General features: G+C 52.8%; 2 protein-coding genes across 2 annotated transcripts; both read left to right on the forward strand.

The window, feature by feature from the left end:
- On the forward strand, positions 1 to 9,947 carry LOC135878276 (transcobalamin-1-like). The gene is made up of 9 exons (XM_065403894.1): positions 1 to 79; positions 939 to 1,121; positions 1,844 to 1,993; positions 6,128 to 6,280; positions 6,463 to 6,641; positions 7,085 to 7,271; positions 8,680 to 8,869; positions 9,317 to 9,435; positions 9,652 to 9,947. The coding sequence occupies exons 1-9, from the start codon at positions 1 to 3 to the stop codon at positions 9,711 to 9,713; spliced, it is 1,302 nt and encodes a 433-aa protein (XP_065259966.1). The 3' UTR covers positions 9,714 to 9,947.
- A 6,152-nt stretch (positions 9,948 to 16,099) lies between these two features.
- Positions 16,100 to 25,122, forward strand: LOC135878772 (cobalamin binding intrinsic factor-like). Its single transcript, XM_065404519.1, has 9 exons — positions 16,100 to 16,229; positions 18,408 to 18,596; positions 22,077 to 22,211; positions 23,052 to 23,186; positions 23,489 to 23,664; positions 23,900 to 24,080; positions 24,407 to 24,542; positions 24,746 to 24,864; positions 25,061 to 25,122. The coding sequence occupies exons 1-9, from the start codon at positions 16,100 to 16,102 to the stop codon at positions 25,120 to 25,122; spliced, it is 1,263 nt and encodes a 420-aa protein (XP_065260591.1).

Raw genomic sequence — 25,122 nt, forward strand, 5'->3', positions numbered from 1 at the left:
ATGATGAGGACTTCGGTAACCATGCTAGTTGGGCTCCTGCTCCTGTACCTCGCCCCTGGGGGGCTGTGCCAGGGCTGTGGTGAGTCAAATGGCCCTGTGCCATGTACCCCTCCTCTCTGTGATGTGACTTCTGGGGTGGCAGGGGGAAGGGAGCCTTTCCCCACTGCGTTCCCCACCAGAGCCTTCCCTTGACTCGTGTAGCTACACCCCGCAGCCTGGGCACACCCTGCTTTTCACTGTGGTGCGAGCTACTCCTGTCGTCTCTGCTGCCAACATGGGTGTGCAGTGTAGATATCACCCAAACCTGGAAGCTGGTCTGTCCAGTTCGCCTGGGAGCTCAGGAGGAGTTTCCCTTCCTGATGCCCCACTGGAGGCTGAACAATAATAGCCTCATTGTCCCTGCCATCCAGGCCATGGCGGCCTCTCGCCTCCCATCTCTCCTGCCTCTTGCACTGGCCTGGGAAATTTCACACATGGCGGGGGCGGGGGGGGGAAGAGGGGGAATAGGGAAGGGGGGGCAGGGATCATGGATGCAGCTGTCTCTGGGCCAGGACACAGGTGACCTGCAGCATGGGACTGTGTCAGCATTGAGCACTGGAGATGCTGGCTGGCTCAGGTGCCGAAGTCACCCCCCATCTACCTGGGGGGCTGCAGAGACCGTGCCCTCCCTTCACCATGTGCAGAGCATCTCTGCATCGCTACAATGCCAGGGAGATACTGGAGGGTGGGCAGGGAGGTTTTGGGGGGGCTGATGAAGGTGGGCTTAGAAATAGGGTGTAATTGGCGTGGGCTAGGACTGGGGTGTGTTAACTTCCTCCTGGCTGATGCCGGGGGCCCCGCATTCCCCCCTCAGCTGGTTCTGAGGGCTGGGGGTGGGGGGGAAGTTGTATAGGCCCCCAGCTGTGACTTCCCATGTGTGATCCTGGCTCCTCCACCAGCCGTGAATGAAGCTGAGCGCCCCCTAGTGAGGGATCTGCAGAAGAAGATGATCTATTCAGTGGATGCTAGTGCTCCCCCGAACCCCAGCATCCTGCTTGCCCTGCGGCTGGCCCAGGACCACAACAAGAGCATCGAGCAGGACATGCTGAACAAACTGAGCCAGGACGCAGTGCAGCGAGCTGGTAAGGGCTTCGCCCCCCTCCCCACACATAGACACCCACCAGGCATGTGGGACTCTGACACTGCCCCCCCAAATAGAACCAGACTTCCCAACCCTCCATTAGGAAGTGGGGTCCCCAATAACCCCACATATAAAGTCAGACCCCCTGAAAAGGTAATGGTGACCCCACAACAAAGCTGTCCCCCAAATATGCACCCCTCTGCGAGATAGAGGTGACCCCATAGCAGCCCCCAAAACACAGCCATCTACCCATGTCCACTGTGCTCCACAGCACCCCCCAAAACACAGCCATCTCCCCACCCCCTTTGCATCCCATAGCATCCACCAAATACACAGTCATCTCCCCACCCCTTCGCGTCCCATAGCACCTCCATCGGGTACAACAATGCTGGTGCTGAAACTGCTGCTCCCTTCTGAAAAGCATGAAACCAAAGGGAGAAGAGAAAGGCAGAAAAATAAAGGGAGACAGATAGGAACAGAAAGACTGATAGGGATGGGGTGGGGGGGAAAGAGACACACCCAAGGGGGGTGAGGTGCAGGGAGACTGGGGGAGGGAGGCAGAGGATGAGGCTGGGGCTGGGGCAGAGACAGTGGTTGGGGCAGTGGGGCAGAGGCTGGGGCAGGGAGCCAGAGGCAGAGATAGAGGCTGGGGCAGGGAGCATAGGGCAGGTTTGCAGCATGGCCAGCCCCACTGACCCCCACCCCTGGCGCACTGCTTTTCAGTTGCGTCCTTCTCCTCAGGCCAGGTGGCCCTCAATATCCTGGCTCAACAGGCCTCCTGCTCCGACCCCCGGCGGGTCTCTGCGAACGGCTCTACCATCAACCTGGTGCATCTCCTGGAGCAGAAGTTCCAGGCGGAGCTGCAGAACATAGGTGAGGAGCCCAAGCCTTGGGGGGGTGGGGGATCCTGCCTGGCTCAACCCCTCTGCACCCACACAGTCGAGCTCTCCCATCCCCTCACCCCCTTTCCCTTCGCTCTCTCCCCATGTCTCTTTGTCTCCCTCTCTCAGGCCCTTTCCCCCCATCCCACGCCCTCGGGCAGCAGGTTTGTATAATTTTTGGTGGTGCCCAGAATGGGTCTAATCCCCCCCCCCCGCCCCCACCCTCCCGCCTTGTAAGCTGATATATATTTTATTAAATAGTGTAAAAATGGACTGGAAACTGTAAACGTTTAAGTTTCTCTTTATTGCACAATATCACTATCGTAAGAAAAAATTATTTAACTAAGAATATCAACATTATTAATACTCTTTTGAATACGGAAACAACCATACACTCTTTGATCAATAACCCTCAAAAGCAAATACTTTCTAAAATTAAAACAAATATAGCCCCTTCTTTTGCGATGTTCTTCAGGAGGCAGCAAACACTTTTCGTCGTTGTTTTGGTTCTTGAAATGAAGTCATCCAGGAGACTTGCAATGTCCAATTCAGAAGTAGAGTTCTTATGAACATGCAGAAATGCCAAGTGATTTAGACTTTCTTGGCCCATTGTTGTTCGCAAATAATTTTTCAGTCGGCGCAAGCAACTGAATGATTGCTCAGCGGTGCAGGTTGTAGTCAGAATTGTGTAGAATAATTTCAGGAGAATTGTAACTTCTGACAACATGTCACTCAAGCCTTTGTTTTGTTTTAGAAATTGCTTCACTTCACTCACTGAATTAAGCTGGCAATTTCTCGATCTGCAAATATCACTCTGGCTTGGACCCCAGTAAATTTGCCGGACACATTACTGGTTCCGTCGTAACACTGCCCCAGGCAATCAGAAAAGGGCAAATCACACCTGAGAAGTGTATCTTCCACAATTTTGAAAAGAGAAGCAGCATCCATTGCGTCAGTTTGGTAAAACCCAATAAACTCCTCATAAATCTCCCAGTCTTCACTAGAAAAGAACCTTAAAGAAAAACTTACTTGTTCTTTTCTTGACAAATCGGTAGTCTCATCCATTACAATGGCATAAAACTTAGAAGCCTTTATCTTTTGCACAATTTTTTTTAGCACCATCATTGCCATCATTTCGATTACTTAGTTAATAACCTCATGTGACAGCCACTTGTATTTTGTGCGATTAAGCCACTGTCTCAGTTCCTCAGAATCTGTACTGTGTAGCAACAGGAGCTGCATCAAATTTGAATCACTCTCATTATGTCCACGTAATGCTATTCCTTGTTGAGCTAGGTACTGAACACTGGTAAAAATGTTGTGCAGTGCAATCCTAGCTGATTGTGACCCTTTTCTGCAACTGGACGACATTAGTGCAGAAACATTTACCTGTGATTGCAGAGCAGCATACTTCGTTACCGCTTCCTTGTGACAAGAGGATTTTTTGTGTGATGTAAAACCACACAATGCGAGTCTCCAATCTTGAAATCCAGACGAAATAAATGTTGGTTCGGCCTTCATAGAAAATATTAAGATCTTCTTTTCAGAACAGTTTTTGCAGACTGAGCAAAAAGCTCTGTTTAATTTGCTATTGTACTCCAACCACTTAAATCTTGATAGCCAAGATTGCTGAAAACTCCTTTTCTTATTTTGTGGATTTGCCGCATATTTCTTTTGTATAACTTCAGTTTGAAAGCTGGATGTCGAACTCAGGCCGTCACTTGATGAATTACCCTTTTCTTCTTTTTCTCTGGGTAACTTTATTAAGAATTTATCCATTGTTGATTATTAGTGGTCCTACAAATCAAGAATTTGTTGCTGGGATAAAATGAAGCTACAACGCGTTGGTGCCACAAGATTACAAGGGTCAATTAAAAGTGGAAAGTCAGAAGCAGCACTTGCCTGATTCAATATATTATATTTTGTTGTACCTGCTGTGACGAAGTGGGAATGTTCTTAATGTTTTCTCTGCATATTGTGTGGGTGCCTCAGTTTCCCCTGCAAGGTGCCAACTGAAGGTGTTGGAGAACAAAGAGATCAGGGGGCCTCCTTGTCCGGAGACAAAGGCCAGAGGAGGGGCTGGAGGGAGTGTCAGTTTGGAGCTGGCTGGGGAAACGGGGAGAGATCCAGAACTTGGGTCTGGGCTCCTCACCCCCCAAGATGGACCTGATTGAGGAGTCCTGTTTTCTGCACCTACAAGCTCTGTTTTAGACTGTGTTCCTGTCGTCTAATAAACCTTCTGTTTTACCGGCTGGCTGAGAGTCACGTCTGACTGCGGAGTTGGGGTGCAGGACCCTCTGGCTTCCCCAGGAGCCCCACCTGTGCGGACTCGCTGCGGGAAGCACACGGTGTGGAAGGGCATGCTGAATGCTCCGAGGTCAGACCCAGGAAGGTGTAAGCTTCTTGCCCTGGAGACAGTATGCTCAGAGAGAGGAGGCTCCCACAGAGTCCTGACTGGCTTCGTATTCAGTAGTTTCAGAGCATCCCAGCATCCCCTTCCACACTGTGCGCTTCCCCGGGAGTCCGCACAGGCACTGACACTCCCTCCAGCCCCTCCTCTGGCCTTTGTCTCTTTTCCAGGCATTAGGAGGCCACCTGATCTCTTTGTTCTCCAACACCTTCAGTTGGCATCTTGCAGGAGAGCAGCCCAGGTCATCAGTTGCCAGGAGACAGGGTGTCTACAACAATCACACACCCTTATCCCACCACCTAGATCCTTAAGAAATGCATAGGGGAAACCGAGGCACCCACACAATATTCAGAGAAAACATTAAGAACATTCCCACTTCGTAACACCTGTATACAACCAATTATATACTTTAAAGGGTGTAAAATAATCAAGTATTGTGCTAAACACGATCTTACCCCAAACTGACTGCCAAATTTAAGTTGCATGTTTTTCCCCTCAGATGAGGGCTCTGGGGTGGGGCTGGGGTTGAGGGGTTCACAGTGTAGGAGGGGGCTCAGGGCTGGGGCTCAGGGTTAGGGTGCTGGGTGTGCAGGCTCTGGGGTGGGGCAGAGCCGGGAATGAGGAGCTTGGGGTGCAAACAGGCTGCCCCAGGGCTAGGGTCAGAGAGGACTCCCACCCCCAACCGTCTCCCTGCCGGCAGCAGCAAGCTCCGGGTGAGGGACCCCTCCTCTTCCCCCCCTCCCCCCCGCAGCACACTCACTCTGCACCACTGTCACTGCACATGCTCCTAGGGCCCCTCTCAGGTCCAGGAAGCCCCCTCGCTTCCCCTATGGGGGTATGGGGGGGGCTGCCATCATGTGTGGCCTCCCCTGCTGCTGCCCCTCACCGTAGCCTCACTGGGGATGGGGGACGGGGCTGCCCCTTGCCCAGCATGGGGCAGGAGTGGTGGCTGCGGGGTGGGAGGGAGGGCAGGGTGTCACAAAATTCACCCAAGCCCCAGCTGCTCAGGTCTAGGAAGCCCCGCACCCCATCTCCCCTGCAGTGGGTGGGTGGGTGCTGGGGGGGGAGGGGCTGCCATCACATGTGGCTTCCTTCCTCCCCTGCTGCAGCCTGCTGCCCCTCACCATAGCCTCACTGGGTGTGGGGGATAGGGCTGCCCCTTGCCCAGCATGGGGAAGGAGTGGGGGCTGCGAGGGGGCAGATCACGGGGTCAAACGCTCACCAAAGCCCCAGCAGCTGCTCAGGTGAGTGAGGTCTCCCACCGGAAGCCCCCTTGGCATCTCCTCCCAGTGTGTGCCAGGGGAGGGGAGGGCTGCCAAGCACGTGTGTGCCTCCTCCCCCTCCCCGTCCTGAGGTGCAGCAGCCAGGGCCCCAGCCTGCTGCCAGCATCTCTTGTTGCCATAGGCAGCAGCAGCTGGCACCGGCAGGCAAGGGAGAGCCGCTCGCAGCTTTCATTCTGGCAGGGACACTCCGGGGTCAGGGGGGGATGCGTGGGAGGGTGGCAGGTGGGGGCCGGGGCCCGCTCCAGGTAGGGCCGGGGGAGAGACCCAGCTCCAAATATTGGTGGAGCAGGGCCCCCAGCCCTGAATATTCGTGGAGCCCGGGCACCACAAAAGAATATATCTCACCGCCCATGCCCCCCCCTGTTTTGCCCCCTCTGTCCTGGCCCCAGTCTGTGAGTATGTCTGTGGCTAACAAGAGGTCTCTCCCCCACAGCGATCCATGGCAACCCCTTGACCAACTTCTACCAGCTCAGCTTGGACGTGCTGGCCCTGTGCCAGCTGAACGGCCGCCTCTCACCAGCCAATGCCAGCGCCCTCCTCAGCCCGGACCACAAGAAGTATGACCTCGGCGGCCAGTTCTCCGTGGGTGGGTAAAGGCACACAGCCTCCTATACCTGGGGGCCCATGGTTTCCCCTATGGGGAGGTCCCGGGTGGTATGAGCTGGGATCCCCGTGACTGTCCCCATGGGGTCGGTGCTGGGATGACCCTGTCCCTCACCCCTCTCTGGCGTGGTAGTCCCATCTGAGCTGCTTTTCCGGTCCCCACAGACACTGCAGCGGTGGCAGTCCTGGCTCAGATCTGCCTGCAGACCAGGGGGCAGCCCCTCCCCCCAAAGGTGCATAAGAAGATCAGACAGAATGTGCAGTGGTTAGTGGACGAAATCCTGGCTAAGAAGAGACGAGATGGAGTGATCGGGAACATCTACAGCACCGGGTTGGCTATGCAGGTGAGGGACCAGAGTCCCAATGGGAATCAAAGGGGGTAGGACTGAATTCTAGCTTCACCCACAATCCAAAGATCCTCCCCACAACTGCCGAGCATCTGGATAATTCAGCTGTGGAATAGTTAATGTCAGCAATTACTGTGCCATTGGTAGGTTCCAGAGTTAACACCATATTGCCATAAATGGAGGCAGCTCAGTGCCAGGCAGAGAGAGAACAGAGGATTTGGGCTGCAAATTCCCTCACTGATAGAAGGCCTTACATATCCCTCCCTTCTGTCTACATCCCAGTCACCCTTCTGCTCTCTCCCTGGTGGGCCATCCGGACGTGTTCTTGTAGCCCCTTCCCAGCTGCCTTTGCTCACAGTCTTGTCCTCTATCACAGTCATGTTGGGCGTGGGCAGCCAGGCCCCAGCAGGTAACCCTGCCTTCCTCTCTGTCCTCCACAGGCCTTATCTGTCTCATCCAGCTATCTCAAACCCGGGGCCTGGAACTGCCTCCAGACTCTGCACAGGGTCCTGGACGAGATTCCCCAGGGCACATTCAAAAACCCCATGGCTGCTTCCCAGATCCTCCCTTCCCTGGAGAACAGGACCTACCTGGACGTGAGTAGGCTCAGCTGCTCCATGGACCCAGGTAAGGAGAGAAGACCAAAGGCAGCATCCCTTGGGTTGCTAAGTGCAGAGGCCCCATTCTCCCAGCGCAGGACATGAGAACTGGTAGCACCCAGGCTGACAAAGCCCATTAATTCAACCATGCACTGGAAGGGTGGCCTAGTGGTTGGGCTCTTACCTGGCATTTAGAAGACCCATGTTCAGCTCCCTGCTCAGCCAATGACTCCTTGGGCAAGTCACTAAGGGTACATCTACACAGCCAAAAAAAACCCAACCCTCTGGCAGCAGGATTTAGAGCTTGAGTCAACTGACATGGGCTCGTGGGGCTCACGCTGGAGGCTAGAAATATCAGTGTAGATATTTGGGCTTGGGCTGGAGCCTGAGTTCTGAAATCTGGTGAGGGATTGGGTCTCAGATCCCTAATATCTTCACTGCTATTTTTAGCCCCAGAGCTCAAGCCCAAATCAGTGGACTCAGGCTCTGAGACTTGCTCCCATGGGGTTTTTTGTTGTTTGGATTTTTTTGCTGTGTAGATGTATCCTGTGTCTCTGTGCCTCAGTTTCCCATCTGTACAATGTGGTTAATAGCACTGTCCTGCCTCATCGGGGTGTTGTTAAGGATGATAATTGGGCCATCTAAAGTACCTGAGGCAGACAGAAACACATGTAGCAAGGGATGGAGGGGGGATGGTTTTCCCATCCCATGAGAATTTTTGACATTTCAAAAATGTTTCCCACCCTGAATGAGGCTGAAAAGGCAAAAAAATCTCAAAAATGTTCGCAAACTGAAGATTCAAGAAAGAAAGAAACAAACAAACAAAAATTAAATTTTTCAATTTGTATCAATCAAAATGTTTCCTTTTGATAGCGTCAAAATGTTTCTACTACAAACTTCCCCGCTTTTTTTCTCTGTAAATTTACTAAAATTTCTCAGTGAAAAGTTTTTTCAGGTTGAAAAACCAAAACTTTCCAGTTCAGCAATCTTTCTGCCAAACATTTTTTGATGCGGGAGTTTCTACCAACTCAACACTGCTTCATGAACAGTTCGGACACCAACTTGGCATTTTTCAGTGAAAAAAAGGTTCATTGAAAAATTCCTGCTCAGTTCTACGTGTAGCCCGTGCTAAGCCAGTGTGGTTCTATATCTCCATCTAGTGACTGGAGGGCCTAGAGATTTATGAGTCTCAATCTAAAGACCCTTGTCCTTAGCTCAATCACTAGAGCATCATCATCATAGATCCAAAGGCCCTGGCTTCAGTCCCAGCTAATCTCCTGCCCAGAGGGCCATTGCCTAGATCCTCTCTGTCTTTGCTTCTGCCTCTTTCTCTCCCCTTGAATCTAATGGGACTGGAGTCCCTGCAGTCAGAGAGTCGCTCTCTCCAAGGTATATGTGGCAGTTCTTCACCCTCTCTCCTCTTTCTCCCCACACAGATAATCTCCCCCTGTCCACCGCCAGGCCCGCCCCACCCACTAGCCGCCCACCTAGCATCAGTGTCACCTACACTGTTGCCGATGGTGTGAACAACACATTCAATGACTCTATCAGTGTCACTGTGCCCCAGGGCTCCGTCTTCTTCAAGGTGATGGAGGTCGCCCAGGATAAAGACCCCAGCAAATTCAGGTACTTGCTCAGCCTGGCAACGTGGCACCCATTGCTGGTGGCAGACGCAGCAGCGGAGAGCAGGCTAGATGGTAGCATGGGGCTCCTAGGGCAACAGAGATTTAAAAAACAGAGGGGTCCCTAGGATCACAGCGGGGACATGCCCCTGCTACCCCACCGTGCATGGGGGCAGGTTAAACCCTCAGGGGCTGGGAAGGGGGATCAAGGCTGGTTCCTCCGCATCACTCAGCTGGACAATGTCTCCTTGGGATGGGGAGACTGGAGCTCAGGCAGGGGCCAGCTCGGCTGCTTCTCAATCCCTTCCTCCTCCTCCCTCCCTCCCCCCAATGGCATGGGAGTTCAGTCTCACTGTGTCCTCAGTTGCATGTCCCTGTGGAGTGGGGGTTGGGGAGGCTATGAGGCAGTGGTAACCAGGCCTCCTGCATGACTCTCTCTGTCTCTCTTTAGCTTCACGTACACGCAGAGTTCCTGGGGCCCATACATCACCTCCGTGCAGGGGCTGCAGGCCGATAACAACCAGCGCACCTACTGGCAACTCCTGAGCAATGGCATCCCGCTGAGCCAAGGTGGGACAGGGTGGGGAGCAGTGTGAGGGGAGAGGGGCTGTGGGCGGAGAGAGGGAGGAACAGAGGGGTGAGAGGCACAAGAGAAAGCGGGGATGAGAACCTGGAGAAGACAGTTGGACCCAGGGAGGGGCTGGTGTGCAGGTGGGTGGTTGGGGCTGAGGGGCCACTGACCCGATTTGCGTCCCTTACCCTCCCTTTCCTCTCCTCTTGTTCCAGGTGCTGGGGACTACGTCGTCTCCAACAGCGAGAGGCTGGAGGTCAAATTCTCCGTTTACTGAGCTCCAGGGCACTGGCCAGCCTGGGGACAAGGGGTGCTCCAGAAGGTGCAACTTGTCCTGGCCTTTCCACTGTCCAGAGATTTCAGGGTTCAGCAGCCCCCACCCCTTCCCCCCAGAGCAGGGGATAGGACGGGCCCCTGGAGACAACTGTGTCTTGTATTCATATCTGTGTGACTGTTTAACAAGCTCTGCCTGTGTCTGGCCCTCGCTCCTGAAATAAACCCTCTGCAAGAGCTGGCTGCACCGCGAGGGTTATTCCAGGCAAGGAGAGGGGCTGAGTAACTGGGAATGCGGGTAATGGAGCCTCTGATGGGCACCCTCCATCTGGAAACACAGCACAGCAGCAGGGCTGCTTCCCCCACCATAGATAAGGGCTCACCCGGGAGCAACCATCCCATCCATGGCACTGGCCAATGGGGTGCTGGACTCACCCTAAAGACTCTGTCTCCTCCATGATACTGGCTAATGGGGTGCTGGGCTCACCATGAAGTCACCATCCCCTCTGGGGCCCTGGCCAATGGGGCACTGAGTAGTGGTCCCCAGGCCTGGAATCTCCCTTGCTGGGGCACTAGCTGTAGAATCGTTAGTGGCAGGTCATTCAGGCCTTTGGTGAAGCAGGACAGGCTGAAGAGCACTGCTGGTGGAGAATAGGAGGCTAATGGTGTTAACAGCCCAGCTAACCCCTTCTTCTGCCTGGATCCCCAGCAGCAGCGCTGCCTGGAATCCTTGCCTCACCCACTCTGGGTCCGAGCCCCCCAGCAGTGGCTGATCCACATGGGAGGGTGATGAGTCTCCTAAAGCTGCCAGCTGGGGGACGTAGCCCTTTAGCCCTAGCAATGGTCAGGGCCGCTGAGAGCGGGTTCGGGCCCCGGTGAAAAATTTTTTTCGGGCCCCCCAGCAAGGGCGGACCAGCTAAAAATCTTTACACGGGATTTGTATTGATGTGCAAAAAAAGCCAAAAACAAATATGCCCTGCCTGGTATACAAATGAAAGACAAAAACATATGCAACATAGTCGGGCCCCGGGCCCCAGTAATTTGTACCGGCTTCCCCCCCTCTCGTCGGCCCTGGCAGTGGTGGCCTCAGCCACCACCTCACCTGGCCCTTGGAAACTGGGCCTGAAGGGAAAGGGGCTAGAGCTGTGGACTCACCCTACAGGGGGCAGGAGCAATAAACCCCACTGACTGTGATATCCACTGAGCCTCCACAGAACCCAGAGGTGTCAGAGGCCTGGATCATGGACCGTGGTTAGAGGAGGCTCCACTCTGTGGGCCGTGTCTTTGGAGATGGCTCTTCCCATAGGCACGTGCCCCCCCAGCACCCCACTTCTGCCATCACAACCCACTCGGAGATTACTGCCTAGGGAGTTAGAAAAAAATACAGGGAGAGGGCTAGGGAGAGCGATGGGACTCAGAGCCAGTGAAAACTTTCTAGTGGAAAAGTGTTTTCCAATGAAAAATGGCTTTTCATTCTCAACAAAAATGTTCGTGTGGATCAAAAAAAAATCCATTTTTAATATCATTTTGTAAGGAAAATAAACCCTTTTTTCCTTCCCTTTTTTAGTTCCACCCACCCCCAGCTTTACAAAACAAAATGGTTTTGAAACATCAAAAAAAAAAAAAAAAACCCAAACATTCAAATGGTGGGGGAGTGGGGTGGGGTTTGTTTTTTTTCTGATTTTTTGTGTGTGCGTGCGCAAAACATACTTGCCTTTCTCCTACCAGCTCTAAAGGGAATGAACCAGCTTCTAGTTATTATTGATTTATCCAGGTCCCAATGGTGCTGGGTGCTGTACATACACAGGACAAAAAGACGATCTTTAACCCAATGGGGCAGTCACTTGGCTGTGTCGCCCCCTAGTGAATCTGTGCTACATAGTCCCTGAAGCCCCCCTGCTCTGATCTCTCCAAGTCGCAGTCCCTGATCCCCAAGTATGCGTTTGCTGCACTCTCCAATTTGGTGCCAGTTACATATTGAGTCACAGTGGCAGACTGCCCGAGGATTAGCGGGACTGTCCCATGTCGATGCCCCAAACCCCCTGTCCTGGCTGAAGAAGAGTATTTCCCACGTCCACCCAGCATGGGGGGTAAGGGGAGGCGAAGGGGAAGGCTGTACTGGGTGCCCCATTTCACAGGGCCCCCAAACCAAGCAGCATTGCGACCTGGTGTGCAGGGTTGCAGTGTCACTCAGGTTTGGCCCAGCACCTCTCTGTCTGCATCTCCCCCTCCCCCACTCAGCTGCCCTTTGATGCAGGGCGACAAGTAGTAAAACTAGGACACCGCCTATGCTGTAAGCACAACATGGGGAGGATGGGAGCTGATGGGGGGGGGGGGGGGAATCATCACTGTCTTGGGAATGTGATGCAGCAGCAGCCCTCTGGGATCTAGACACTGCAGTGATCAGCACCCAAGAAATGCATGGTTAAGCGGGTCAGGGTGTTCAGGGGCACTGAAGGGATTTAGCTCCTTAGCTCCCTGCAGCTTTTTCCCTTAAAAAGCTCATCCTCATGGCTGCATAAGAACTGTTCTCCAGCCAGGCCAGCTTCCAGCCTGGAACAACAGCTCCGGGAGACGTGCCAGTCATCCCCGTTTAGAGAAACAGGGCGTTCACTCTGAAACCTCACGATGGCTGCTGAAACGGCAGCCAGGTTAACTATTTCACGGCTGAGTGTATTGGCGGACACGTCCTGCTACAGCAAGCAATTATTTCAGCCAGTGTTTCCCCTGGTAACCAGACACATTATTCTCCTCTGCACTCATGCAGCTGAGCTGGGCCTAGCCCTAGCCCTGACAGGGTGCTTGGGTGGAGCAGCTGCTGGTGGTTTCTCCGTCATGTTGTCTCCCTGTGCTGTGAGCAGGGGGAGATGCCACAGCAATGCCAGTGCTGGCACCTGGGCCCCGCTAGCTGTTTCTAATGAGTGCTACCACTTGGGAATAAAGGGTAGGAACATTCTAATGTAGATGCAATCAGGAATTTAGTCCCCAACCAGCTCCCTTTCCCCCTGCCCAGGAGGAGGAGGGGAACACATAGCCACATCTGGGCTTGGCCACATCTTGGCTTGATTGACCACAATTTCAGCCACCTCCTGCATGCCAAAACCCCAGCCTGTCTTCCAGCTCTCCCATGTTCCCTAACGCACCCTCCCCAGCTGCCAACCCTTCCAGCTTCTCCACCTGGCGACTCCTGAGAGGCTGGCATGGTTGTCAATGCAAAAAGCCTGGGGGCAGCATAAAATCAGCTGAGCTTCGTCTTGGCAGGAGCTTGCTGAGCAGCAGCTTCCTGGCTCCCCCAGGAGCAACTCAGAGAAGTACAGGTCAGCAGGCTGGGAAGCTCATTCAAGGGCATCTGGCAGTGACCTGGGAGCTGGAGGCTGGGTGAGAAGCAGAGAGCTCCGCTGGGAAGCGTATTGGCTGGAGAGGGGCCAGGTGCAGCAGGAGACCTTGGAAGCCGCCTGCAGGCAGGAGATTGGAGACACCGGCTAGGACTCAGTGATGCCATTCATGCTGGAACTGAACTCTGGCCAGTGGGAGCTACAGATCTCTGCTTAATTGTGGAAACGGTTACACTTGCACCCTTCTATTGGGCTGCCCCGAGGGGCCCGTTAGGAACTGCTGCATTGATCTCCTAGTGAAACTCCCTGAGCCATTCCTGGGAGTGATTTGCCTCCTTCCCATCAGCTCTCAGTCTTTTCCATCCAGCAGTGTGCAAGTGGGAATTGGGGGGACAGTCTGCAGAGCTTAGCAGCTGACCTGCCCACTGCACTTGCTGCTGAATCTGGGGTACACTTGGGACACCTCTGAGCATCTGGAGGGGGTTGGTGGATCACAGCCCCCCCCCAGTAACAGGGTTGGCTGCTAACCAAGCTCCCCCTCCTAGCCAGAGGTCACCTTGCAGCACTCCATCCCTGCTGTATCCTTTACAGGGTTCCTTAACCAAACTCAAGAGCATCCAAAGGAAATTAAAACATTCCCCACCTGAGGTCCAATTTATTCACTCTTCACATATACACTGGCCCTCCAGGCCCCAACCTCAGTTCAACATCCATCTCTATTTCATTGGGTTGTTCCCAGCCCTCCTTTCCAGATCTGCACTTTCACAGTCTCTGCAAGAGCTAATCTTGCTCCCTGCAGCAGTTTCCTTCACCTTCTTGCCAGCTACAACTTCTCGGGCCTCTATTTCCTGCATGGTTCCCCCAGCTTAGGTCAGCCATCTGCAGCCTTTTATAAGGAATTCCTGATCCCACTCAGGCGGGGCTCATCCTGTAATTAGAGTTGGCTTAGTCCCAGGATCTGCACTCCATGGGGCAAGACACCCTGTTACAGCCCCCAGTGGCGGGGTGCATTACAACAGCAAAATAAGGAACAGCTGCGCAGATTGGATCATTCATTCCCATACTCAGCTCAGCAAAAGACGCCATTTATTGGCTTTACCCGGTGCTGCCACAGAATTGCTGATCTGCTGCTCCAGAAATCAGAAGGGAAACAGGATAGGCACAGAATTTAGACTTAGCTTGCCCTGGAGCACGAGCCTTTGCTTCTTCTTCTTCTTCCATATGCTTAAAACCAGCAGTGTTAGATATCCAAGGCCTGGTCTACACTACGACTTTAATTCGGATTTAGCTGCTTTAATTCGAATTAACGCTTGACCCGTCCACACAACGAAGCCATTTAATTCGAATTAAAGAGCCCTTTAATTCGATTTCTGTATTCCTCCTCGACGAGAGGAGTAGCGTCAAAATCGGTATTGTTAATCCGAATTAAGGTTAGTGTGGCCGCAATTCGATGTTATTGGCAATTAGATGTTATTGGCTACCCACAATGCAACGCTCTGGAAATCGATGCTACTACGGTAGCTTGGACGCACACCACCGAATTAATGGTGCCTAGTGTGGCCGAATACATTCGAATTTATAAAATCGGTTTCCTAAATTCGAATTATATAAATTCGGATTAATCCTGTAGTGTAGACATACCCCAAGACTAGGTTCGCAATCCACTTGATTGCTTCAGGGGAGGCACAGTGATTTGCAGAGAGCCCATTGGGATAGCATCAATGTCCCAAATGATTCACGAGGTATTCCATAGTCTGAAGTCCCTTTCCCCAGGCACAAATAGGACTATGCCTCAGTTCCCCTTTATGGAGAATATAGGTGCATCTGCCATGTGATGTGCGGCTGCGATTGAAAGTGGACTGTATTTTCCATGGGAGTGAAAAACCACTGGGTTCTTCACTTGGGGCATTGATAGGGTGTTTCTTTGGGACACTGGCATCCTTCCACCTTGCTCACCATTGATCTCTGGGGGGAAAACCCTGAATCCTCGAGCTCTTGCCCTGCAAGCTAAAAAAGTTTCCTGGATTTGAGTGATGACAATCATCTCGGGGTCTGTCCTGTTACGTGCTAAGGCACAACCAATGTCAAATCGGTATCTGAACGTCGCAGCTTGAACAGCAATCAAAACAGCCCTTGCTTATCACCTCTCTAATGTAATTTTACTCTCTCTAGTGTACCTATCAAGGGATATTTTGAATTTTAGTTGCTGGAGGCCTATTTTTGGCGGGGGGGGGGGGGGGAGGATGAAGAACCTGAATACAGTAGAATACAATAGATTATAAGGCCCAAAGGAACTATTAGATCACCCGTGTCTGACCTCCTGTATAACACAGGCCAGAGAATCTCCCGTGGTGATCCCTGCCTCCAGCCCAGTATAGAACTGGGGATCTGTCTTCAGACAGCAAAGGATTGGAGAAGATGCCCCCCGAGTAGGGGAGATCTGTCTCCCCACATATCTCAGCTTCTCTCTATAGGGCAGCAAAGGGATTGCCCTTTGCCTGCTATACAGGTAATGATACTGATCTCTTTTGTAAAGTGCTTTGACATCTATGGATGAAAAGTGCTAGATAAGAGCTGCGTGTTGAGCTTTGGCTCTCAGCAAGATTCAGAGGGGAATTCACCCTGGCCAAACACTAGTGCACAAAAGTAGGATTTGTGGGGAAAGGCTACAGCTTGGCTGACTCCTCTTGATCTCAGACACATTCTCTGCTAGCCACCCCCTGCCCTGTCCTACTCACGCCACATGTTGGTTAGCTAACCAGAAGGCACCTCTGGTTGCTGGGTTGGCTGCTCTCCAAAGAATGGGGTATAACAATGGTGATCACATGGCTCTTGGTGCGTCCTTCCACTAGTTGTGTACCTGATCCCACCATCGCCAGCCAGCTCTGGTATTTGTTCTCCGGAGTCACCTTGCGAAATTCTTGAGAGTCTGTGCTGTGGAAAGCGAGATAAGCGAATATAATGAATAGTATCAGAGATGGGGCGGGGGAGAGATAGGGAGAGGGCTGGGGCTGTGCTGGAGAGTGCATATAAAGGATGATGCAGAAGGCTGCCAATGCTCTCTGGGACCCCACAGTTCTGCCCCCAGCAGGAACCATTGCTCAGAAGAAAAGGCAGAATGTTCCCCTGGGCCCTGGCTGTTCTGTGTGCACTCTGCACAGCGACCAGCGCCACTGAGAAGTGCAGTGAGTACCAGCCATTCCCTAGGAGAGACCAGCACCATGAAATGCAGGAATGCAGGGGCAAGATTAGAAAGGCAAAGGCACAAAATGAGCTCAAACTAGCTACGGGAATAAAGGGAAACAAGAAGACTTTTTATCAATACATTAGAAGCAAGAGGAAGACCAAAGACAGGGTAGGCCCACTGCTTAGTGAAGAGGGAGAAACAGTAACAGGAAACTTGGAAATGGCAGAGATGCTTAATGACTTCTTTGTTTCGGTCTTCACCGAGAAGTCTGAAGGAATGCCTAACATAGTGAATGCTAATGGGAAGGGGGTAGGTTTAGCAGATAAAATAAAAAAAGAACAAGTTAAAAATCACTTAGAAAAGTTAGATGCCTGCAAGTCACCAGGGCCTGATGAAATGCATCCTAGAATACTCAAGGAGCTAATAGAGGAGGTATCTGAGCCTCTAGCTATTATCTTTGGAAAATCATGGGAGACGGGAGAGATTCCAGAAGACTGGAAAAGGGCAAATATAGTGCCCATCTATAAAAAGGGAAATAAAAACAACCCAGGAAACTACAGACCAGTTAGTTTAACTTCTGTGCCAGGGAAGATAATGGAGCAAGTAATTAAGGAAATCATCTGCAAACACTTGGAAGGTGGTAAGGTGATAGGGAACAGCCAGCATGGATTTGTAAAGAACAAATCATGTCAAACCAATCTGATAGCTTTCTTCGATAGGATAACGAGTCTTGTGGATAAGGGAGAAGCTGTGGATGTGGTATACCTAGACTTTAGTAAGGCATTTGATACGGTCTCGCATGATATTCTTATCGATAAACTAGGCAAATACAATTTAGATGGGGCTACTATAAGGTGGGTGCATAACTGGCTGGATAACCGTACTCAGAGAGTTGTTATTAATGGTTCCCAATCCTGCTGGAAAGGCAGAACGAGTGGGGTTCCGCAGGGGTCTGTTTTGGGACCGGCTCTGTTCAATATCTTCATTAACGACTTAGATATTGGCATAGAAAGTACGCTTATTAAGTTTGCGGATGATACCAAACTGGGAGGGATTGCAACTGCTTTGGAGGACAGGGTCATAATTCAAAATGATCTGGACAAATTGGAGAAATGGTCTGAGTTAAACAGGATGAAGTTTAACAAAGACAAATGCAAAGTGCTCCACTTAGGAAGAAAAAATCAGTTTCACACATACAGAATGGGAAGAGACTGTCTAGGAAGGAGTACGGCAGAAAGGGATCTAGGGGTTATAGTGGACCACAAGCTAAATATGAGTCAACAGTGTGATGCTGTTGCAAAAAAAGCAAACATGATTCTGGGATGTATTAACAGGTGTGTTGTGAGCAAGACACGAGAAGTCATTCTTCCGCTCTACTCTGCTCTGGTTAGGCCTCAGCTGGAGTATTGTGTCCAGTTTTGGGCACCGCATTTCAAGAAAGATGTGGAGAAATTGGAAAGGGTCCAGAGAAGAGCAACAAGAATGATTAAAGGTCTTGAGAACATGACCTATGAAGGAAGACTGAAAGAATTGGGTTTGTTTAGTTTGGAAAAGAGAAGACTGAGAGGGGACATGATAGCAGTTTTCAGGTATCTAAAAGGGTGTCATAAGGAGGAGGGAGAAAACTTGTTCACCTTAGCCTCTAAGGATAGAACAAGAAGCAATGGGCTTAAACTGCAGCAAGGGAGGTCTAGGTTGGACATTAGGAAAAAGTTCCTAACTGTCAGGGTGGTTAAACACTGGAATAAATTGCCTAGGGAGGTTGTGGAATCTCCATCTCTGGAGATATTTAAGAGTAGGTTAGATAAATGTCTATCAGGGATGGTCTAGACAGTATTTGGTCCTGCCATGCGGGCAGGGGACTGGACTCGATGACCTCTCGAGGTCCCTTCCAGTCCTAGAATCTATGAATCTATGAATCTATGACGGAGCCAGCAGGGTGCAGTAGCTGGGCTGGTTCAATATCTCCCTGGTGGTCCCTGAGCACAGTTAAGGAAATAAGCAGACGTGGCACAACGGGTGTTGGTTCCCAGCATCAGTGAGAGCCAAGAATCTCCAAAGAAAGTGAATCCACGGGGGGTGGGGGAGGTTCTTTAATTCATATCCTGGGGCTGCCAAGGTGGCCTCCTGTGGCACATGCCCTCCTGAATGAATGTCTGCTTCTCTCCATCTCCAGTTGTTCCTGCCGACCAGCAGTCCTTGGTCACTGAACTCCAACGTAGGATGGAGAGCTCTGTCGTCCTGCAAAGCCCACCGAACCCCAGCATCCTGATCGCTTTGAACCTGGCCGGCACACAGGATGGCACGAAGGAAAAGCTACTGGTGCAGCAGATAAAAGACAGGGTCATCAAGGAAGGCACAGCGGGTAGGATGCCAGAAATCAGAGATTCTTCTCTGTGTGCCGGATCAAAAGCCCACTGAAGTCAACAGGAGATTTCCATAGACTTTGAAGGGCATTAGATTCAGGCCTTCTGTGCATGCCCCAAATCCCTTCGCCATATATCCTGCCCTTAGAAGAGGAACTGGTATATCCTTTAGTCATAGAATCACAGAGATATAGGGCTGGAAGGAACCTTGGGAGATCCTCTAGTCCAGCCCCTTGTGCTGTGGCAGGACCACGTAAACCTAGACCATCCCTGACAGGTTTGTCCAACTTGTTCTTAAAACCCTCCAGTGACAGGGATTCCACAGTCTCTCTAAGTAACCTGTTCCAGGGCTTAACTAGCTTTGGAGTTAGAAAGATTTTTCCTAATAACTAACCTAAATCTCCTCTGCTGCAAACTAAGTCGATTCCTTCTTGTCCTGCCCTCGATGAACATGGGGAACAATTGATCCTTGTCCTCTTTATAACCACCTTCTACATATTTGAAGACTGTTATCAGGTTCCCCCTCAGCTTTCTCTTCTCTAGACTAAACATACCCAGATATTTAACCTGTCCTCATAGGTCAGGCTTTCTATACCTCTTATTTGTGTTGCTGTCCTCTTCACTCTCTCCTATTTGTAGGGTGACCAGATCACCCAGGTCAAATATCGGGACGCGGGCGGGGGGGGGGGGGGGCGGGGAGGGGGCTGGGCAGAGCGGAAAAAAAACAAACGTCAGCAGAGCAAAAAAACAACATCCCCCCCCCCGCTTCCTCCTCCCTCCGCAAGCGCTGGAGGGAGGCCCCGGAGACGCAGGGGGAGCGCGGGGCCGGGGTGAGTGAGAGTCCGGCCTGGCCCCGAGCGCAGGCAGGACTCAGTCGGGCGGTACCTGGAGGGAGAGTAGGGGGGCGGCCCGCGGGGCCAGGCGGCGGCTGTTCTCCCCACCTGGGCAGCGGGACTTGGGAGCAGCCGCTGCTGCAGCTCCTACTGCCGCAGCCGGAGGAAGCAGCCATGGTGCTCGGCGGCTGCGGCTCTGGCGCCCGGGCCCGAACCCGGGCCTGTTGCGGGGACCCAGCAGCGCGCACGCTGCGCGGGCCTAGCCCCTGGCCAGTCGCGTCTGGGCTGGCTGCCCAGCTGGTGCAATCCCGCAGGCGGCCCCGGAGTGGGGGCAGCAGGCCCCAGCCCCCCCATCCCGCTCGGGTCCCGCAGGGGAATGAACGGGGCTGTGCTGCCGATGCCTCCGCCCCGGGGCTGCCGCGGGATTGCACCAGCTGGGCAGCCAGCCCAGACGCGACTGGCCAGGGGCTGGGCGCAGCGTGCGCGCTGCTGGGTCCCCGCAACAGGCCCGGGCTCGGCTGTAGGAGCTGCAGCGGCTGCTCCCGAGTCCCGCTGCCCAGGTGGAGAGAACAGCCGCCACCTGGCCCCGCGGGCCGCCCCCCTACTCTCCCTCCAGGTACCGCCCGACTGAGTCCTGCCTGCGCTCGGGGCCAGGCCGGACTCTCACTCCCCCCGGCCCCGCACTCCCCCTGCATCTCCGGGGCCTCCCCCCAGCACTTGCGGAGGGAGGAGGATTTGGGGAAGAGGCGGGGATTTGGGGAGGGAGCCAATGGGGGAAGGAGGAGGCGGAGTCGGGGCGGGGAGGGGGGGGCACGAGCCCTTCCGGGCTCCGGAGCCTTTGCTTGTTTGTCCCATGTCCCGACCTAACATTGGTCGGGACACGGGACAAACAAGCAAATATCGGGACAGTCCCGATAAAATCGGGACGTCTGGTCACCCTACCTATTTGTCCCCAATTTTCTTAAAGTGTGGTACCCAGAACTGGACACAAGACGCCAGTGCTGAGTAGAGCAGGAAAACTACTGTCCCTGTCTTGCATACAACACACCCCAAAATGACATTTACCTTTTTCGCAATAGCATTGCACTGTTGGTTCATATTCAATTTGTGATCCATGACAACCCCCGGATCCTTTGCTGCTGCCGAGCTGGTCCTTTCTTCTGCTGCTCAACCAGTCCATCCTTTCTGCCATCCTGATTTTGTATGATCACAGATCCGGAAGGATCTAGTGACCAGGTTTCCCCAGCAGCTATTGTAAGGAATGATGTAAATGCTGACCCCTAGTGGCAATAGCGAAGAATATTCCTTCCAGACGCATTTTGCTGAGTTTGGAGGGGATTGGAATAATATTCCATGTTAACACCCTGGCCCTCTCCCCCACCACACACACAACCAGTGAAGAGGACATTACATTTCCAGGTTACACACTGACAAGTCAGCTGTCACAATTACGATTTCATATCTAGCCTTAATTCTGCCCCCTTGAGTGGCTGCATTGCTAGCATAAAGGTTCTAATTACAGGATGTCGGACAATTTCTTAAATAAAACAGCATTTCAGATCAACAGGAGCTGAACTTATGAGCCACTGAAAACCAGAGGAAGGGGAGGGGGGCTAGAATAGAAAGATTAACTATCGCAGTAGCTGCTCCTCCCACTATGTATTTCTATAGCTGTTTTCATCCCAGTCTGAGATCCTTTCATCCAGCCACCTCTGGGGAACAGCATTTTATAATCCCTCCCAGCAACACTACACAATGGTTTAGCACAGGAAATCCTGTGTTCAATGGAAACAGGATGGCAGATGGCCTGGGACATGAAGAAAAGTGGGTTCTATTCCTAACTCTGCCACTTACTCTCTTGGGCAACTCATGCATCTCTCTGGGCCTCAGTTCCCCATCAGTAAAATAGGGACAATTATTATTTATTAGGTGTATTATGATAGCACTTAGAAGTCCCAATCATGGACCGGGATCTGATTGTGCAAGGTGCTGTACAGACATAGAACAAAAATCCTTGTTGATTTCGACTGGATGTTCTTTGGGGCAGGAATTCTCTCCTACTGCAGGGATGTACAGCGCCTAGCACAACAGGGCCCAGATCTCAGCCAGGGCGCTTAGACGCTAGCCTAGTAGAAATAATAATAAACCTAAGGTGGAATTTCAGGAGGAAGGATGTTGTTAGAGCTGGAATTCAGGCAAGACTCCAGGCTTAACAGCCTTGCTGTCATGAAGAGCAATACGGGATCTAAATTACACATGAGTGCTCAGGACCTCAGTTTTATAGCCCATCTGATAGACAGCATCTGCTAGCACTCTACCAAGGCCCTGGAGGCCATACCCAACTCCGGAGGAAGAGCAGTAAGTCACCATCACCCCTGTGTAGCATGCAAGTGTCCCTCAAATGTTGCCCATCCTAACAAAGCCCCATCACAAGCCCACTTAGCTTTGATACCAACACATGCTGTGCTGGCTGCCCCTATCCCATGCACTGACACCCTCACTCCTCCTGGTGTTTCAGACATGCAATCTGTTATAGCTTTAACCCAAGGAAACATAGGAAAGACATGATCTGTGTTGTGCCGAGGACCCCTTAATGAGTTAGTTACACTTTCTGTCTCTTCTCCGCTCCCTCTCCTTGTCCTGCAGAAATGACCTCTGGCGAGGTGGCCCTCTACGTCCTCGCCCTCCTCTCGTCTTGCGAGGATCCCAAGCGCGTCACGGCTGACATCAACTTGGTCGAAGTCTTGAAGTTGAAAACCAAGGAGGAGTTGACCTACTTGAGTAAGAGGGGGAGCAGGGCTTCAAAGGCATAAGAACTGGACCGGGACTCAGCAGGACTGGGTTCTGGTCCCACGTCTGCCACTGGCCTGCTGGGAGACCTTGAGCGAGTCACCACACCATTCTGTACCTTGGTTTTCCCATCTGCAATGAGGATAATGATCCTGACCTTCTTTGTAAAGCGCTTTGTGATCTACGGACGAAAAGTACTATACAAGAGCTAGCTATTCGTTCAATCAGGGAAGAGCTTTCTCACTAGGAGGGTGGTGAAGCACTGGAATGGGTTACCTAGGGAGGTGGTGGAATCGCCTTCCTTAGAGATTTTTAAGGTCAGGCTTGACAAATCCCTGGCTGGGATGATTTAGTTGGGGACTGGTCCTGCTTTGAGCAGGGGGTTGGACTAGATGACCTCCTGAGGTCCCTTCCAACCCTGATATTCTATGATAAGAGACTTGGGGACTGGACTCCAGGTCTCCTTGCACCTTTGGGGTCCTGCCCAAGTGCGCCTGGGATCTTTCTGTCCAGGAGGAGTGTCCTCTGCAAATCTCCCTGGAGGCAGCAGTTGCCCAGGTCAGCACTGTGCCACCATCTCAACTGAGGGATCACTGGGATCTTTGCTCTTTTTTTTACTCAAGTGAGTGGGGCACTGGTGGAAGGTGCTGTCCTGAGGGCTTAGTAGCTCGAAGGTCACCTTCTGTGTCCATGGTGGGTACAGCACAGATGAGAACCAGGACAAGGGGTGCACTTCCCCGCCTGACCTACAGACACAACCTTTAAGGGAGAAAAGGCCTGGTGTGTCTCGGTGGCCCAGTGTTCAGTCACTCCTGCTCTGGTGCTTTCCAGGTGACCACGGCACGCCCAAGACGACATTCTACCAGCTCAGCCTGGACACCCTGGCTCTGTGCCTAGAAGGGGCCAATGTCAAAGAGGCAGCTCTAAGCCTGACCAAGGAGGCGCTGGCCAAGGACTTCTTTGTGGGTAAGAGCTGCAGCTAAGAGTGCCAGCCCCTCCCAGTACTGAGCCCGTGCCACTGGGGCTTGCTTCCCATCAGACACCCTGCTTTGCTCACCGACCTCACCCCTAACATACCTGCTGCTGAGCCTCCCCATCATTGCCCCCTGCTGCCTATCTGTACCCCCATTACCCTGCCGTCCTCCTCACTGCCCCTCCCTGCCAGCTGCATGGAGCCATGCTCTGGAGAATGTGCTGCTCTAACCACCCTTGCTGTCTCCTTCCACCCTCAATGGTCATGGTGACGATGGGGCGGGGGTGATCTGCAGACACCGGAGCCATGGCGACTCTGGCACTGACCTGCGTGCACAATGGGCTGGTGAAGGCTGAGCAGTACAGGATCCTGGAGCCCATCCACGAGGCGCTGGACAAGCTCAGAGAGCAGATTCTCAGGGCCGTGGAGACCAACACCGCCAATATATACAGCATCGGCTTGGCTCTTCAGGTACCCAATCCCCATCCCCTCTCTGCTGGGAGCACTGGCCTGGTGCAGAGCCCCCAACACACCTTGAGCCATGGTCTGGCTGTGTCATGACTGAGTCATGGTCCCAGCCTGGCCGGACACGACCAAACGGCCACGGGACCGCGAGCAGTAGGGCTGAGTGCACAGGGACACAGCCCCCTACTCTCCTCTCACCATGCCCTGCTCTGTTAGAGGCCTCTCCCTCCTCCTTTGACAGGCACTCAATGTCACTCCGGTGTCCTATCCCTCCGGGGACTGGAGCTGCTCACAGACGTTAGCCAAGGTGCTCACCGAGATCTCCCAGGGAGCCTTTGACAACCCCATGGCCGCTGCCCAGATCCTCCCTTCCCTCGTGGGCAAAACCTACCTTAATGTGATCAGACTCAGCTGCTTGACAGGTAAGGGTAAGGATCGCGCCGTAGTCCCTTCCCCCACCAGCCACTTCCCCAGCCCCTTGGAGCAATGCAACAATGGCCCCAGGGTCCAGAGATCTCTCACCTGTTGCTTTACCTTGGTAGAGGTCTGAGCTAACCAGCCCTGATCCTGGCCTCTGCTCCACTGGCCCCGAGAGAATAATCCCAGTGTTGGGGTTTTCCCTGGCTGGTATAAGGCTACTGGAATAGGTCTCCCTCATGCCCTGCGGCTGGCCCAGGACCACAACAAACGCTCTAACCACTAGGGTGACTAGGATGACCAGATGCTCCTATATCCTCTCTCTGCTCAGTCATGGTGGAATACACCATCATCAACCACCTCAGGGGGCCATACTTCAACCACACCATCCGCGTGAGTGTACCCAAAGGCTCTGTGCTGCTCTCCGTCCTGCAAGCGGCTCAGCAGAACAATCCACAGGACTTCAGGTGAGCGAGGCAGGCCACATGTGGCTACAGATTCGTCCTCCCTTTTGATCACTCTCTCCCTACTGGTGCATCAGTTTCCCTGTTTGCCTCTGTCTCTCTCCTGATCCATCCCCTCTACATCCCTATCCTTCCCTGAAGCCAACAGCTGTATCCTCCCCCATCGCCCCGGCTCCTCCTGACTCTTGCCTTCATTCCCCTTGCAGCTACGAAACAAAGCAGACATCCTGGGGCCTCATGGTGGTCTCCATCAACAGCCGTGCTGCCAACTCCAACGACAAGACCTACTGGCAGTTCTTCAACGGCACAAAGGCCCTGGAGCAAGGTGCGGAGTCTGGGGGGAAGGGAGCAGGCGGGACAGTTGTTGGCAACCACCTGGCAGGGGAACATGCTTGTCCTCGGAGTTGCATCAGTTCTGTCCAAGTGGAGCATTTCATAGGAGGGCGGCAACAGCAAGAGCGAGAGGGATTCAGTCTGAGCAGCACCGCTCCTGCCTTATCATCCTGTCCCATTTCCTCCAGGTGTCGACAGCTATGTACCAAGTAACAACGAGCATATCAAGGCCATCTTCAGCACATATTGA

The sequence above is a fragment of the Emys orbicularis genome, chromosome 4 (genome assembly GCF_028017835.1).
Source record: "Emys orbicularis isolate rEmyOrb1 chromosome 4, rEmyOrb1.hap1, whole genome shotgun sequence".
Taxonomy (NCBI): Eukaryota; Metazoa; Chordata; order Testudines; family Emydidae; genus Emys; species Emys orbicularis.